A 17325-nucleotide genomic window follows, 5' to 3' on the forward strand; every position below is an offset into this window, starting at 1 on the left:
ATCCGATTCACACAGTGACTTCCATTTGTAGCACAAGAGACCCTATCGAAGGAATTCCATTTGGCCTCATCTTAGCCAGCTCCTTTCACACTGTCAATGCAATTTAGCCACATCAAAAAAGGAAAAGAAAAAAAAAAATACCATAGTAACAAACAGTCATAAAATAGATGCATTTAACAGCAGAGCTATCCAAACAGTCAAAAGATGTGAACATTAATTTAAAATCACAAGAACACAATGTGGGGGGCAGGAAGATGACCATGAAAGGGTTCAATCATCACTTTTCTTTTTCTTTTGACCTATTGATGCAAACATCCTTGGGTTCTTAAGAAAGAATAGATGAAAAGAGGTCAGAGATGGTGTGACATAATAGCCCCAGCATGTTGTAACTTCATTCCTGCAGCTTTCCTTCATAACGCAGCAAGCACCTGTATCTGCATTCCATATAACATGGTTTGTATAGTATACAAAGGCAAGACTGCAGCTATATACAGGGTACAACATCTGAAAATGATTACCTGGTTATACAGATGTAAGTACTGCACATTACTAAGTTTAATTAAAGGACATTACCACTTTAAAGCAAACCTGTAGCTAAACAACATATAAACCAACAAGTGCATAGAAGAGTAGGACCATACACTGCCAGGACATTTGGACATTCTTCTTACATGGCAGCACTCAAAAGCCTTTGAAGAGTACCAAAATGCCAAGGCTTCAGCAACTACCAGGAGATCACATGAGATTCAGAGGGCAAGCCTTTGCTCTGACTTTCAAAAAGTCAATATTTACTTAGGCACCACTTGCTTCTTCATGGGGCTCTGGAGGAGCAGCAGACATCAAGAGAGCTATATACAGTAAAGGCACCTTATGGTTTCTGCTTTTCTGTGCTTGTGTTGGTTTGTACAATCAATTTTTTCCTTGCTACTACAGTTTTAGGGACTCCTGCCCTACCCCCATATGGCTTTGGACATGATCTATGGTTACACAATGCATTACCATGTGTTGAGGTGGCCCACTGATTTTAAATAGCCTGGAAGTAATTCTTAATGCATAAAAAAAAACAACATGTGCTTTTTCTTTTTTAGGCAGTGCACCAAAATGGTAGGGGATCTGCTGAATTAAATGGTGGTGGAACTGAAGGAAAGGTGAGTAAGTGCAGCAGATGAAACTGGCATTAAAGTACAACTGTGCTTTGCTCGGTGATTTTTGCATGCACTGGGCTCCAAACTACCAAGTATGTTAGTTTATTAATTTATTAGTAAAGAAATTCTGGTTAGTTGCTATGAGCAGGTTTATAAACACAAAGAACATAATAATTATATAATTATTATTATTATTATACAGTGCCAACAATATAGAGAAAGACAGTACAGTTATAATACAATTCAAGACAAGAAGGTTAAGAGGGCCCTTGCTCATTTATTGGGTCCTACAGCTATAAGATTAATTTTATATTTTGTAAAATTCATTAAAATCAGAGATATTGATCTCACAAAAATAATACCAATAGCAAACCATTTATAGTAAATTGGGTGCTAGAAAAAAATACGAGCTGAGTTTTGATGGTGCAGTATGATTGTGTATACCTTTTCTGATTCCTGCGTAGGTACTGTTTAGTCCACTGCGTTTCTTGCGATGTCGATACAGCCAGATGCTGAACACCATTAAAATAATCCAACAGGCAGCACCTATTCCTGCAATAAACGCTGGCTGCTTCACTACATCTGATATCTGCTGGGCAAGGCTCACTTGATCTGGAGACACTGGATTACCAAAGGAGTCTATAACAAAAACAAAAGTTCAATGAGCTACACAAAGGACATGGTTTGAAATAGACTTGGAAGAAAGAACAAAAAAGCTAGTAAGTATGCAACCAAAAGGATGTATAAAAACTGAATAACATTTTTATAAAACAGCAAATACCATTGTTCATGTATCTATTAATGCTACCCAGAGAATGGAGTTGCATTGTATAAGTCATAACCTCCATTTCATTATAAGATTATATGCAGTGGAGAAATCTAAGGTACAAAATGTTCCCTTTTTCAGTAAATTAATTTTTCAAGGGTGATGTTAAGTCCCACCTGCTCTGCCCCCCTTTGCAAAGCTCTGCCAATTTAGCATGTGGACACAGTAGAGATTTTAGGTTGTGGAAGAGTTTAGTACCATGCTCTGAGAAGCCTGACAAACCTAAATCCACAGCTTATCCTTACCACATAACCATGGTAAAAGTAAGAACAGTATGGAAGCAAACAGCACTGGAGTATAGCTTAATTATAATTATATTACCCCAACATTTAATATCCTTGATATGTGACTGTTGTAACATGTACTTGTGTTACAAGGTATCCTGTTCTTTTTGTATTTCTTCCTTTGTGTGAATTTCCTTGGTGTTCCTGCTAGACCCCCTGCTTTCCTATTTTAACCTGACTGAACTAGACATGAGAGCATATTCATGTCAGAGTGGTCAGTTTTCTGGCTGTGCTGAGAAAACAGCCTGCCCTCCAATGGTCAGACTATGCAGCAACACAGCCATTCACTTGGAATATCTGTGTACTGCTGTTTCACCACTCCCAGCTCTCTAAGCCCATTGTGTAGCTGAGAACAGAGATTATGTGAGCATTTACAAAAAAAAAGGAAAACAGGTTTTTATAATATTTTTTCATATACTATATATACACAATTGTTTTGACCTGACAGTGGTTTTAACTCTTCCCCTATTTATCCAAGAGAAGCAAAATGTTTTGGCTGAAGAACACTTCCTACCATTCCCACCCAACCCACTTCACAGCAAACATCCAGTAAGTACAGGTGGGAATTGAGGTTTACATCATCATCAGAATGAGCAAGACTTTGAGATGGTCTTAGAACAAGTCCACAACCTCCAGCCAGTCATTTGGTGGAATGTAGGCACCCATCTAGCCAGTGGTAATTATCATAATAAAAAAAACTTTCTATTCTACAGACTAATTTTATTAATGTACAAAGACAAATTACCTATTTGCTGTGTTTTCTGGGAATATTACCAATTAATATTTTTGCTTTAATCCCAGTTTTGTCAGTACTGTATATCTCATACAATGCCAATACAATGTTGTTATTCCTGGTGTTCTCAATAAATATGTTCTTCTGTGGCTTCTTTAATTTCCTAGTTTGGCTAAATTCTTTTAGTTAAGTAAGGAATATCTGGAACTTCAAATATGTACACTACATCTATGCACAGTACGTGTCAGTATACAACAGCATCCAAGTTCAACCCAATGCAACAGCCTTTGTTCTGAGTTCAATCATTTTCTTGGCTTAGGTCTAGACATATGTTAAGGCATGAAAAGAAATTAAGTGTTGAAAAGTGTAATAAAACATAACCGACAACTGATGTTGAGACATCCGAGGCCTTTGAAAATGCTTTTTTCTTGTCAATAGCCATTCAAAAAGCCTTTGAACCAACGCCATGTTGCATTACCCATTGTAAGTAAATCTGCCTTACAGTGTTTGTAAAGCGCATTTTACGTCTGTTTACTGGCTGATAGAACATGTATTATTTCACAACTTTACAAAATGCATTTTAAGACAAATGAATCAACCATCCAACCTTTATAAACAGATTGTGATTGACTGACCAGGCACAATTACCCGAGTTCTCTGTATCCTGCACAATAAAACTAAGTGCTTGTAAATCTAAAACTGTTTATTGCAGCTGCCCACAACCACTTAACACTTGGCAAGAGTGGAAAAACTTTACATTAAACATAAGCAGCAATGGTACATTTATTTGGGAACAAACAAGATGTCAGGAAAACAGATTTTAGTTTTATGAGAGATAGCATAGGCAAAATTTTGAAAAGAGTCTAATATTGGACTGAAATCTAACTAGATGGTTCTTGTTGCAATAAAATATTTTGACAGGCCAAAATTCTGCCACTAAAATTGAACTTCAGCTATAGTGATATCACTACATGTGAACAATAAGGCTGAATTTATGGCTTTTATATCTATGGGCTATTACACTCCATTTGGGATGATGTCATTACCCCTCAGACCTACTCATTAACAATGGTGCGCCCAAGATGTGGATCAGAGAGGGGGGAACTCCCTTTTTTCTAAACTACTGTTGGAGGCGTGGGACAAACTTCCTTACATGGTGGACTGGGAGAAAGACTTGTCCCAGGAATGGGATTTGGAAACATGGTATAGGGGTTTCTCCAGATCATTTAAGGGTATTATGAACGTTATACTGATGGAACTGAGTCTAAAGGTTATCACAAGATGGCACCTGGTTCCTGTCCACATGGCAAAGATGTACTTATCCACTTCTCTGCTTTGATTTTGAGGATGTGAACTTTTGGGTCCTATGTACCATATTTGGTACATAACTGTTGGAACCAGATTTTCTCTTTGCTGCACTGGGATAACAGAGTTGATGTTAAGAAATCTCCACAGATGGCCCTGCTTAATAAGCTGATATCATCTAAAAGCATACGTTTAGCATTTTATATATCTTTGGGAGCTAAATTAACTATTGCCCAGGCCTGAAAGCAGCCTAGTGGCAGCAAAGCAAAAAATCTCTTGGATCATGCTCCAAGAACATATGGTTAACACATACAGGATATGTATGACTTACCTGGGAACCTTGAGCACAGTACATTAATATCTCCCTAATCTAGCCAATAGTTTTACTGGGATTGAGTACATTTCTCTCTTGATTTAGGAAGTTTCTTCTTTTTTCCTTCCTTCCTATTTTTTTATTTTTTGTGGGGTTTGGAAGATGTCTGCAAAATGAGTTTTCTCTCAGGAAAGTTGTTTGTGGGGTATTTAAAAAGTTACACTCTTAGTGAGGTAACTTTGGTTATGGATAGCATGAATGGGATTAGTCCCAAACATTACCCTCTTTTTGTATGTTATTTATTCAGTGGATTGATGGCCCCCATTTTCACTGTGCCACTAAAGGAATTCTTATAATATTCTATTGTACTGTATACCCATACCTTGTAACATTTTGTATACATGTTGCCAGTGTATTCTGTACTCCTTTTTTCTCAATAATAAAAACAATTGGAAGTCATACTGTATATATGGGCTAGTTGGATCCTGGAATTTATATTCTGGTCAGTAGATCTGGTCTCAGTTTAGACATATTGTCCCAATCTACCTCATCCAGCCCCATCCTTCAAGTGTTTACCTGACACTTGGGTACCCTCCAGGATTTCAGTGTATATATAATACAGTATTTGGGCTGATGGACACCACAGGACTCCGCCAAAGCAACAAAACCAGATCAGAGAACATGTTTTTAGTTGTAGGTTCAGGGTCAAACCAGAAGAGAGTACAATTAGACAAGAAACTCTATAACTGAAATTAGAATTCTGGTCACTGAAATGCTACCAAAGTCAGTGAAACTATCAAGGTTACAAAAGATGAAGTCAACTCTTGGCCCCTCAAGGCAGTATGAAGCCTTAAATTAAAGACGTCATTTGGATAACAGTAGGCACACGTACATGTATTTACTGTCAATTTCAAAATTTAATTTTAAATATATAGAGTAAGTACATCACATTTCAAAAATGCTTTAGCAATAAAGTTCTATTAGGCATATACTATATATACAAATATACAATAGATATTGTATAATTGTATATATATATATATATATATATGGTAATAGGTTTGTGTAATTGTAGATGTCCATGTCATATCACAACAAGCATAATACAGCATAGGTATTCGTGCCACTAACAAAAATACATGCATGTATATAGGTACAATGAGCACCAATTAAATCATATAGAAGCTGATGTTCAGAAATACATATAGGAATTCAGTACTCAGAAAAGAATAATATACAGGATAGTTGATCCAGACCCTGGTGAAAAGAGAGAGTAGGAGGAAAAACCCAACGTTTCAAGGGTGCAAGAATCCCCTTTCTCAAGAAGCTCTTGCCTAGGGTGGTGTGCAAACCTATAATAATAATTTCAGCTCCAACTTTCCATTGTAGCCTCCAAACAGAGACCGCTGATCGCTCAGTTCTCAGTCTTCAGTGATTAGATAGCTGGTGACTGTCTGTCACTGGCTTTCTGCTCTGCCCCTCCAGAGCTCACTGGTGTACTGGGCTGGGGAGGGAGCAGAAACAGCTGGCTCAACCTCTCACTGGTGTGCTGAAAGGTTGAGCCAGCTGCCAATTAGACAGCTGAGCTGATCCTGACATTAAAGTTGGGCGCTCTTCAGAGTCTGCACTGCCTGAGTCACAGCAGCTGACTGCGAACTGTAGCTCTCTTTGGGCTGAATATGGGTCACAGGAATAAAGAACGAAGTGCACTCTGTGACTTACAGGAGAAGTAGGGCCAAAAGAGCTTTGGCCCTACTTCTCCTTTAACATGAAAACCTTACCAAGCTACTAAGAGAGACAGTGTTTTGATATGTAGGTAAGGTGTGATAACACCAAAGCCATTCTGTTTTCTTTTTCAGGACCTGGGAGCTGTTATTTCAGATGTTTTTTGCATTGCCACTTGTTGATAGAACAAGGTATCATGCAGACTTTAAAACACAGTGGTGCTCTAAAAGAACCATTTTATCTAAATAGTCTCATTTTAATCTGCAGAGTAATGTAAACAACAGAATCCAGGTCCTATAATTCTTACGGGAAGGCTGTAAAATGATTCATTTTTGTTACTGAAAGATAAATCTGAACTAGCTAGTTGGATTTTTCCTATCAACTGCAAATCCCCTTTAAAACTAGATAAAATTAGCTTGCTCTGCAATATAAGGAGGCTACTATGACTTAGTGACTTTCCACACTGAAACATAAGCTAATATATATTCAAGTAAACAGTTACTTTACTGTTTTTCCTACACCTCTAAATAAAACTGTTTTGATCCATGAAATGTATCATCTGCTTAGCTCCACTTACCAAATAATCACCTGCTTCAGTCATTTGTTGTATGAAAGCCTTCCTTCTGTGATCCTTAGATCACTTTGGAGATTTAAAGTTCATTAAATGGGCCTGTGCTTTGCTGGCTAATACTCCCTTTGTATCCTCTGGGTTTACCGATTACACAGATATTTGTGCAAGGTTAAGTTAGCTTGGGTCGGGTTTTACGAGAGCGGCCAAATAAGGTCCCGCTGACGTGCCAGCTGGGTTTAAATGCATAAAATGTACCGTGACTAATGAATTTAACCTGACACTCTATATCTCCATCCCTGTCCATGCACAGATTAAACTGCTATAGGATATTAAAATCTGGAACACATTTCTAATTTTAACACAACAGAATTTGCTCCTTAATTCCAGCTGTTTTAAGAAAACTAAGTCAGTGGAATTTCAGTGAAAACAACGCATGTGTTTAAACTATCCCTACAGTATGTCTGTGAAGCAACAGGGCAACCTAGAACAAGAGGAGATTTTCTAAGTTACCCAATTGACTTAAAAAAATTGGAGCATAGCTATTCTAGGAGCCAAACCAATGTTAGTACCATGATGCGACTATATTTTGTTATTGACGCATTCAAGTCCTATTCAGTTCACATTTAAACTTGAACTGAGTGTCTTTGGGTATTTCTTGGGCAGTTTAGAGGCATTTTGTGTATGCATTTTAGGCTTATGTTATTTATTTATTTTTTTTATTTTTGGCCAAAGCTAATTACTAAGGTGCTACAAGTCCACTGGGGCCACAATGCCCAACTCTGCCCCAGAAGAAGCTCAGGTACCTTTGTTTTTCAAGCAATACTAAACTCAGGTGTAAACTGGCACCATAAAATATCATGGAAATCTCAATGTCAAGCTTTAAAGCATTACTGGTGAACAGGGGCGGACTGACCATTTGGAAACTCGGGCACTGCCCGAGGGTCCGGGGTCAGTAGGGGGCCCCATGAGATGCCCCTGGTACCTTTTTCATAGGCTATATTAAGTTTGGGCAAGAACACAGAGGCCCCATGATCCCCTATTGCCTGGGGGCCCCATGAGTTGTCAGTCCACCCCTGCTGGTGAAACTTCAAATTATGCTTCAAATTATTCAGGTATGAATCAAAAAACTTACATCATAAGCCTAGTACACACAGGCTGAATGTCAGGCGGAATCAACCAGTTCAATAGAAACCAGCTGATGTTCGGCCCATGTGTACGGCAGTCAGTCCGACAGAAGCCGGCTGCTCGGCCAGCTTCTGCCAAAGGGGTATGAACAAAAAAGCTCTGCCAATCGGCACTCTCTGCCATTGGCTGAGAGGATGACTGGACTGTTTTCCTGCGGGGGGACATCCCCCTGTCAGGACAAAATAGCACATCACGGGAAATCGCTGTACTAACATCAAATTGTTAGTACAGAGGCTCCTCCTGAGCTATCAGGTTTTTTTTTCATTCAGCCCACTAGGTTGAACTGACAAAAAAAAAAAAAATAGTGTGTAACAGGCTTTAGGGTCACCCTACACATTATAATCTGATTATACAATCAACTTTAGACTTACCAAAACTATGTAATATGAGGACCTACCACCAATCTGTATCCAATCACTCAGGCCCTTGTACTACAAAGTTGTTGGTAGATCTATAGGAGATTGTCTCATCATAATGTAACATGGGTGGTGAGCATTAGTCTTGCTTGGTGTTAGCAGAATGTGAAGTCTGCGAGAACATTTTGTAAATCTTTGCTGAATATAGAATATACTTTAAGGCCCCTTTCACATGGGGCAGATTTCGTTCTCATCAGCAGAGGATCAGCCCACACATTTCCTGCAGATTGAAGAAGAGCGGGTAGAAGCAAAAACTGAGCGGACACAAAGAGAGCCCACTCTGCTTTATGGGTGGCCAGAAGTAAACGGAGTCCACTGTCTGTTTACACCCAACTACCTTCGATCCACTCCACGTAAAGGAAAGAGGACAGATAACCTTCCATGTGTTTATTGGACCAGATAGGACCAGGAAGAAGGTGGGTGTAAGTGTTGGTTCACACTGCACACTGCATGTGGGCAGCACAGAGGCTAAGTGGTTAGCACTTCCCCTGGCAGTACTAGGGTTGTTGGTTTGAATCCTAACCACGGCACCACCTGCCTGGAGTTTGCATGTTCTCCCTGTGCATACGTGGGTTTCCTCTGGGTCATCCGGTTTTCTACCACACTCCAAATACATGCTGGAAGGTTAATTGGATCCTGTCTAAATTGGCCCTAGTATGTGTATGTATGAATGTGAGTTAGGGACCTTAGATTGTACACCCCTTGAGTGTTAGGGACTGATGTGAATATACAATATATATGAAAAGTAATGCGTAAATTGACAGCGCTATATAAGTACCTGAAATAAATAAATAAAATAAATAAATTCGCACAGGAATTGCACCACATTCCTATGCAAATCACTTGCGATTTCTGTGCGGTGACATTTGAACGGCTGAAATTGCACTGCAAGTGCACCAAAATCGTGCAGGACCCTTTTTTATCCGCACCAGAATTGGATCCCATGGGTGTTTACTGATTCTGCAATTCGCAGTGCGTTTTGCTAACCGATTTTGGGGTGTTGTTAACTTAGCATATACATCTGCAGTGGATCGCATGAATGGGGTGTCATTTTGATGCGGTGTGGGAATAGCACAAAAACATGTGCAAATTCCGACCAACATCTGTGTGAACCAGCATTAAATTCACATGTCGGTTTACACCCACACAAATGAAAAATCTGGATAGCTGCCCTCCCTTGTAACACTTTATTTATTCAAAAACAGTCCATAAAAGCAACTCAATGGTACAAAAGTACACATGGGGGAGACAGAGACAGGTAGTGAGGTCTGGAAGAAGCACAGCAAGTGTGACACGTGTATTCTCTGTCTCTCTCCTGCATGTGTACTTTTGTACCATTGAGCTGCTTTATGGACTGTGTTGCTCTGAAGAACAAGGGAGTTTAGCCATCCGGATTTTGTCCATGTACAGTGGTGAGCTGGGCTAGCACCCACCGTGTTTGGAAAGTGGATGTTACTTGCCGGCTTACCTTGAGCAGCGACAAAAACTGATGTCTGTGTACACCTGGCTGTCCATCGGAATGCATGGACCTTCTAATCAGGTCCACTTGGAAAACCGAGAAGCCGACCAGATCAGAGTGCCTGTGTGAAAGGGGTCTACTAACTGAAACTAAAAGGACAAACTCAATCCAAGCTCCAAAGGTCCAACATCCACAAAGTTGTCAACACTGGCATCTTCTCCCCAGATTCTTCCATGTGTTGGTCAACAGCTGTTTTGATTGGCCGGCAAGGGATGATGTCACTCCCATGCATGCCTCTTCTGTGATTTCTCTTCTGCAATAAAAGGCTTGCCTGTTCGGACTTTTTGGTTTTTTTGAAGTCTCACTTTAAAGTATGTGCACCTTTAATTGGATCTTGCATCAGATATCATTTTCATGTTAATTGCATGCATACTAAAGGTAAGAATAAGACTAAGACATACTGCTATTACTAAAAACAGAGGTCATATAACTTCCCCTGACAATACTTTCATCCTCCAGAACAACAGAACCATACTTGTTCAGACATCATCCAGGGTCAGCATCTACTTTCTGTACCAAGATCCTAGTAAATTCTAGTGCCTGTGCTGTTCTATGGCTGCATCATTAATGTCTGACACAGATCAGCCCCCCACCTTTGAAGCGCTGCAAAGTTACAATGTTGCAGTCTGATTACTCAGGAAGAGGAGACTGAGAAAATGCTTCCTCCTGCCTGCAGCAGAAGTCATCTTAGCCTAGGCAAAGTCCCATGGCTGAAGTATACTTTTTACTGATGAGATGTATTTTTAATAAATAAAGAAATAATGTATAGTAAATAATGTAATCACTGAATAATAAGTTCTAATAATCAATAATATAATAAATAATTGATGAAGCTTGAATACATTATTCTGTTGTACTGTATATTATGATATGTCAGGAATGTATTCATGCAGACTTAAAATTACTGGGAGATCCACTGTAAAGGATATCAGGATACAGTTCAAGGTAATGTTCAGCTACAGGACAAAATCTTTGGATCGCATTGCATCATGTGTAAAGGTTAGTTAGTGTCCGCAGCATACTGAATCACAATAATACTTTTGTTCCTGTTTATATGAACATGTCAGAAGTAAAGGGCTAGATGTACCCAAGTGATGGGCCTCTGCCAGGCCACAGTATACAAAATACTTCATGGATAGTTCTAACATTAATTAACCCTGTAAGCAGCACCTGCCTGCAATGTACTGAGAATGGGCAGCCTGTACAGGCACAGCGACATACCAGGACGTCATTGGCCTCTTTCAGGTACAAGGCACATGCCCCAGCCACCAACTCCCACTGTGATTAGACACAGCGGGATTTGGTCAGCAGTTCCCAGCCAGAGATTCATGGCCAGGACCTGCTGATTAACCATCTGTCCAGTCACAGCTCAGAGCCCTGTGTTGACAATCAACACAGAGCTCTGTACAGATGGAAAGAACTCTTTGTAGAAGGAATAAAACGATTTTTAGCAAAAAAGCAGCACATATTACACACACTTAACCAGTTTATTACCCTGAAATGTTAACCCCTTCCCAGCCAGTGTGTTAGTACAGTGACAGTGTGACAGTGTATAGTATTAGCACTGATCACTATATTAGTGTCACTGGTGATGTCAGTGTCAGTCAGTTCCCGCCCAGTGTCAGTTAGTGTCAGATTGGCCGCCGCACTATCAGTCTCGCTGATCACCGCCATTAATAGTATATAAAAAAAATTCCAGTATATATACAATAGTTTGTAGGTGCTCTAACTTTTCTGCAAAAAAATCAATATATACTTAATGGGATTTTTTTTTTTTACCAAAAACATGTAGTAGAATACATTTTGGACTAAATTTATGAAGCAAGTTGATTTTATTAATTTATTTTTATTGCATATCTTTTTTCCCAAATTTTTGGTGTTTTTTAATTTATATAATTAAAAAAACAAAAAAAAAGTGGTGGTCCGATGCCACCAAAAGAAAGCTATATTTGTGTGAAAAAAATTGATACACATTTCGTTTTGGGTACAGCGTTGAAACAATTACCAGTTAGAATAGTGCAGTGCAGAACAGCAACAAATGGCCTGGTAAAAACTTCCAGAGTGATTAAAGCAGAACTCTCCACTCCCCTCCCCATGTATTTGGAATATATTTTTTTTTTTTGGGGGGGGGGGGGATACCTGGTTTTGACAAGTATCTGTTCTCACTTCTAGTTGGATCTTGCAGTAATTCCACCAGAAGTCCCCCCTCCACCCGCAACATTCTGGGACATGTCACCGAAGAACTGACCCAGATGAGGATGGTGTTGGATCCCTGGACATTTGAGTCTCTGCTTTTTAATAGTAAGCAGCTTCAGTATTTGTAGCTGCTGACTTTTAATTTCTGCAGAACTGTCTGAAGCTCCAAGTATCCTTATACGGGCATAAAAAATGAAACACAATGTAGCTTTAACTGCTTGCCTGCCGCCCTATAGCAGAAATACTGCTTCAGGGTGGCAGGGCTGCGCAAAATCACGTATATATGCGTGATTTTGCATTTCCGGGTAGGGGGCATGTGCGGCCCTACCCGCGCTGCCATTGGAGGCTTCAGCTGTTGATCACCAGGTCCCGGGTCGTCAAGTATCACTGACGGGAGAGAGGTCTGTATGTAAACAATACAGATCTCTCCCCTGTCAGCTCCAGCACAGTGCTTTGTATTGCTCTGCATAACAGAGCAATTGAAAGCAATGTGCTTACACTATAAAACACACACAGCACACAGTAAAATGGCACACAGTTAACCCTTTGATTGACCCAGCTGTTAACCCCTTCCTGCCCGGTGACATTAGTACAGTGTCAGTGCTTTTTATTAGCACTGATCAATGTATTAGTGTCACTGGGGATGTCAGTGACAGTTAGTCAGTTCCCAACCTGTGTCAGAATGCCTGCCGCAGTCTCGCTATAAGTCGCTGATTGCTGCCATTACTAGTATAAAAAAAATTCCAGTATATATACCGCCATTTGTAGACGCTATAACTTTCAAGTAAAGCAAATAATTTGCACGTATTGGGATTTTTTTTAGCAAGGGCGTGTAGCAGAATACCCTTTGGCCTAAATTTATGACAAAATTAGATTTTTTTACTGTACATGTTTAATAAAAAAATGTCAAAAATACAGTTTTTTTCTGAAAATTGTCTACCGCAAAAAATAAAAACTACAGAGGCAATCAAATGCCACCATAAGAAAGCTCCATTTCTGTCAAAATAAGGACATAAATTCCATGTGGATGCAGCATTGCATGACCGCGCAATTGTCAGTTAAAGTAATGCAGTGCCATATTGCAAAAAATGGCCTGGTCAGGAAGGGGTGATAAATCCTCTGGAGAGCAAATGGTTAAATGACATCTACATTTCGCTTTATGCTGTTTTATTTATTTTTTTCATGCCACATTGCAGCAAGTTTAGTAAAAGGACATAAAAAGGTAGATCTGGAATGGACATCTCTTATCTAAGGAGATGCTGCCCTCTCGTGGTGGTTAGTAGAATTACCTGCAGATGTAGAACTATAATAAACCCAGAGGTGACTGCTATAATACACAGATCATTTGTGTCATTTTATAAAACATAATGAGTGTCGTGAGAACACTCATTAATCCAGTAACACATAATATATAATCTTCATGTGAACTTCGTGAAAACCTATACCTTCTTAGGAGAAAACATTTCTGCTGTACAATAAGCACTTTCAATAAACATGTATGAAGTATATAGATTATGGGAAAAGAGATGTAATTACACTCAGAATTATTCTAGAACTCACCCAGCTGGATGAACTGTGGCTCACTTTTCACCCCTGGCCCCGCTCCTGTGCTGGCTGCAACCTCCACGCTGTATTTGATGCCGGGAACTAAGTACGGGATGACAACAGATAGGGTGGAGCCTTCAACTGATTTGTTGATATGATAGCGACTCTCATTGCCCAGACACCAGACCTAGAAAGAAACCAATATCTGTTATAATAAATGAGTGGATAAAATGACATTATTTATCCATTCCCAGCATAGGAAGAGATCTCCTTGCATTGAATAAGTGGTAGTATCACACTAAGGCTCCGTTCACACCAATGCGTTTTTTAGTGCTTTTTGCAGAAACACACTACAGTCCATTTAACATGGTTTCCTATGGAACATGTTCACATGCTTTTTTGAGCTGCTGTGTTTTTTGAAAGGGTCAGGGACTTTTTTAACCCCTTCACGTCTAAGGGTAAAACAAATCTAAATGCGTAAGCACAATTTTGCACCATTGACATGTGTTAGTAAAACCGTACATATCATCACAACTACTTTGTAAATCCAGGTCAATTATGCCTTGTTTTTTTTGGGACAAATTGGGCTTTCATTTGGTGGTAAATGGTAATGGATAACTCCTGATTTTTTTTTATTATCAAAGGAAAACTGGCACAAAATAGTAAAAAAAATGAATTTTTTTAAATTTAGCTGCGTGTTTCTCATTACTACCATAACCTACCACCAAAGAACAACCTAAAATAAATTCTCCAGCTCTTGACAATCGCAGCAATACCATATATGTGTATGTTATTTGTTGTTTGTACCCGTAGTACAGCCCAGAAACAATGGTGCACATTTTGTTTTTTGCTTTTTTTTTACCTAAAACAAACTGACACTGATACCAATAAAAAAAAAACCCATGACCTTTGACCATGACCTTTTGACATTGACCTTTGCCCCTGACATTTGCCCCAAACACTTACCCTGGCACTGAACTAGATCAAACCTTGATCTAGGTATTTTTTCTTAATTTTTTATTTAATTTTTTAAAATATTTATTTATCTTTTTTTTTTTTTTTTTTTAACAAACATTTTTTCCCCTCTACGCCAGGAGGGGGCCCTGCTGTACAGTGAGTGATCACTGTGATAGCCAATCAGAAGCTATCACAGCGATCATGTGACCTGGAATCGGGAGTCCTGGGTCCTGATCGTTAGAACAGGACCTGGGGCTCTCAGTGACACCGCGGTTTTTGTGCTTTGTACCCAGCAGAAACACAGGTATGCAAATATGCGGCCACATGGAAAAAAGCCCAGTTCTGTGTAATGACGGTGTCAAGGGGTTAAAAGCAAAAAGCAGCGTTTTTGCTACAAAAGAGTTCAAAGGAGAATCTGCTTAAATGCATGGTAGTGTGTTTTTGCTGCGTTTTTGCCGTGTTTTGCATTTTTATTCTGCCCAGCAATAAAAATTCCACTAAAAAAAAAAAAAAAGAACTGAACAAAATGCAAAACACGGTAAAACTGAGTCAAAACCGCATCAAAAACGTGTGTAGAAAACTGCAAAATGAACTGAGATAAGCACTGCACAATGGACAAAATGCAAACTGCATAAGTGTGAATGGAACCTCAGGGGTCTATTTATAAAACAGTCATTGTGACTTTCACCAGACATTCTCTGGAGGAAAATCAACCACTGTCATTTAAAACACATTGTTTTGTGGAAGTTTCACTTACTGAGAATGTTTGCTTAATGTCCAATTCTCTGTTATATAAAGAGGCCTCTCAGTTTATGGTCACACATATGTTCAAAACATTATACAATCTGATTATACAATCTCCTTTAGATCTACCAACAACTAGGTAGTGGAAGGGTCTGTCTGAATGGAAACAGACTGATTGTACAGATTAGTTAGATCCACATATGATACAGGCATACCTCGGTTTACGAACGCCTTGGTTAACTTAATTAAGTTTACAAATGAAAATCTATTGAAAATAATGCCTCGGTTTACAAATTTTTTTTGCAATACGAACGGATTAATTAGTTTTCAATGCATTTACAATTTTTTTTAATCATGTCCTTGTACAGTACTATGCCTTTAAAGTGCACTTTATAAAGAGTTTTGAACAGATAAGACTTTTTTTTACTTTTTTCTGACCTCCGGAACGGATTAATTGGTTTTCAATGCATTTACGAATTAATTTTCAACCATGTCCCTGTACAGTATTTATGCCTTTAAAGTGCACTTTATAAAGAGTTTTGAACAGATAAAATACTTTTTTTTTACTTTTATCTGACCTCTGGAACGGATTAATTGGTTTTCAATGCATTCCTATGAGAAACTGCATTTCGGTTTCCAAATTTTTTGCAATACGAAAAGTCCCGCTGAATGAATTAAATTTGTAAACCGAGGTACGCCTGTACAGTAGTTTTGGAAAATCTAAGGTTGGCCATAGGTGAGTCATTTTTTTTTTCCCTCGAGGTGAATGGGGGAACTCTCCCTGTTTTGTTGTTGTATTCTGATGGCAGGGAGACTTCCCCGAAGTCAGAATACACTGATCAACACTGCAGGGTATAGCCAACAGCAGTGATCATGTTGCAAAAAACCAACAGGGTGGTTGTACAGATTGACTTCTGTACAACCACCCTGACCATGCATGGATCGAAATTCAGCTGAATCCTGCTAAACTGGACAAATACTGATCCATGTATGGCCAGCTTAATTTAATTGCACAAAGATTGCTTGATCAAATTGTAATGTGTTTGGTGACCCCTAGATAAAAGTAGTTCAATGTAGATCCAAAAATCTGAATTCCGATCTTGTTATTGACTGATTTACATTTAGAGGCCTAGTTAATAAAAAAAAAAAACCTGTTATGCAAACATATCAGCATTTGCACAAAAGTCATGAATGATACCTGGAATGTTTTTATTATGTGTGATATGTTATTGATATTGATTGAATGTTCTGTTGTTTGAGGGCTGGTGTGCAATCCGAATCAGTGCAGTGATGAAGCACTCAGCTCGGCAAATTCCAACCTTTCCTTTTTCTTTTTGTTTAAATGAATTTTTTGGAGATGTCACACAAACATCTCATAAGGTTAAACTGCCGGATTGCATCATACTGCCCTGTGCTGAGAAAAAGTTCTGCATGCAGTATGTTCTCTCAGTGCACTGTGCCCGCAATGCAGTGGTGTGATCCAGGCACCTAGTAGACACATTTTGCTTTGCACATGTAGTGGGACTGCACTGAAATAGCCACCCAATGCAGTCCCACCGCATCTAATGTGAATATACACCGAGGCTAGTTCCTCTGTTGGTCGAATGTTCATAGGATATCTTCTTTTTAGGATCAAATGTGAGTGAACCTTACATTTGCCCTGGGAAAGAGAATTACATAGCAGGTATCATTTGTGACATTTGTGTGAATGCTGATACATTTGCACAGCTGTTTTTTTTTTTTTAATATACAAATGACCCCTACATGTATACTGTATGGTGTATATTCAAAATAATTCTGAAGAGTATCTGATTCTCCAGATCTAATAGTAACAAACTGCGCATTAGCTACTCAAGAAACT

General features: G+C 39.0%; 1 protein-coding gene across 3 annotated transcripts in view; it reads right to left on the bottom strand.

Moving 5' to 3' along the window:
* The window catches only part of ROBO1 (roundabout guidance receptor 1), a 1375987-nt gene that overhangs the window by 77788 nt on the left and 1280874 nt on the right, over positions 1-17325 (bottom strand). For all 3 annotated transcript variants that reach the window (XM_089682911.1, XM_089682910.1, XM_089682909.1), the window contains 2 exons: positions 13779-13950; positions 1590-1784 (listed from right to left, as the gene is read on the bottom strand). In XM_089682911.1, coding sequence (XP_089539037.1) covers positions 1590-1784; positions 13779-13950 — 367 coding nt within the window. The remainder of the gene's footprint in view (positions 1-1589; positions 1785-13778; positions 13951-17325) is intronic.

This window comes from Staurois parvus, unplaced genomic scaffold (genome assembly GCF_062004578.1).
Source record: "Staurois parvus isolate SC_StPar_1 unplaced genomic scaffold, SC_StPar_1.0 ptg000299l, whole genome shotgun sequence".
NCBI lineage: Eukaryota > Metazoa > Chordata > Amphibia > Anura > Ranidae > Staurois > Staurois parvus.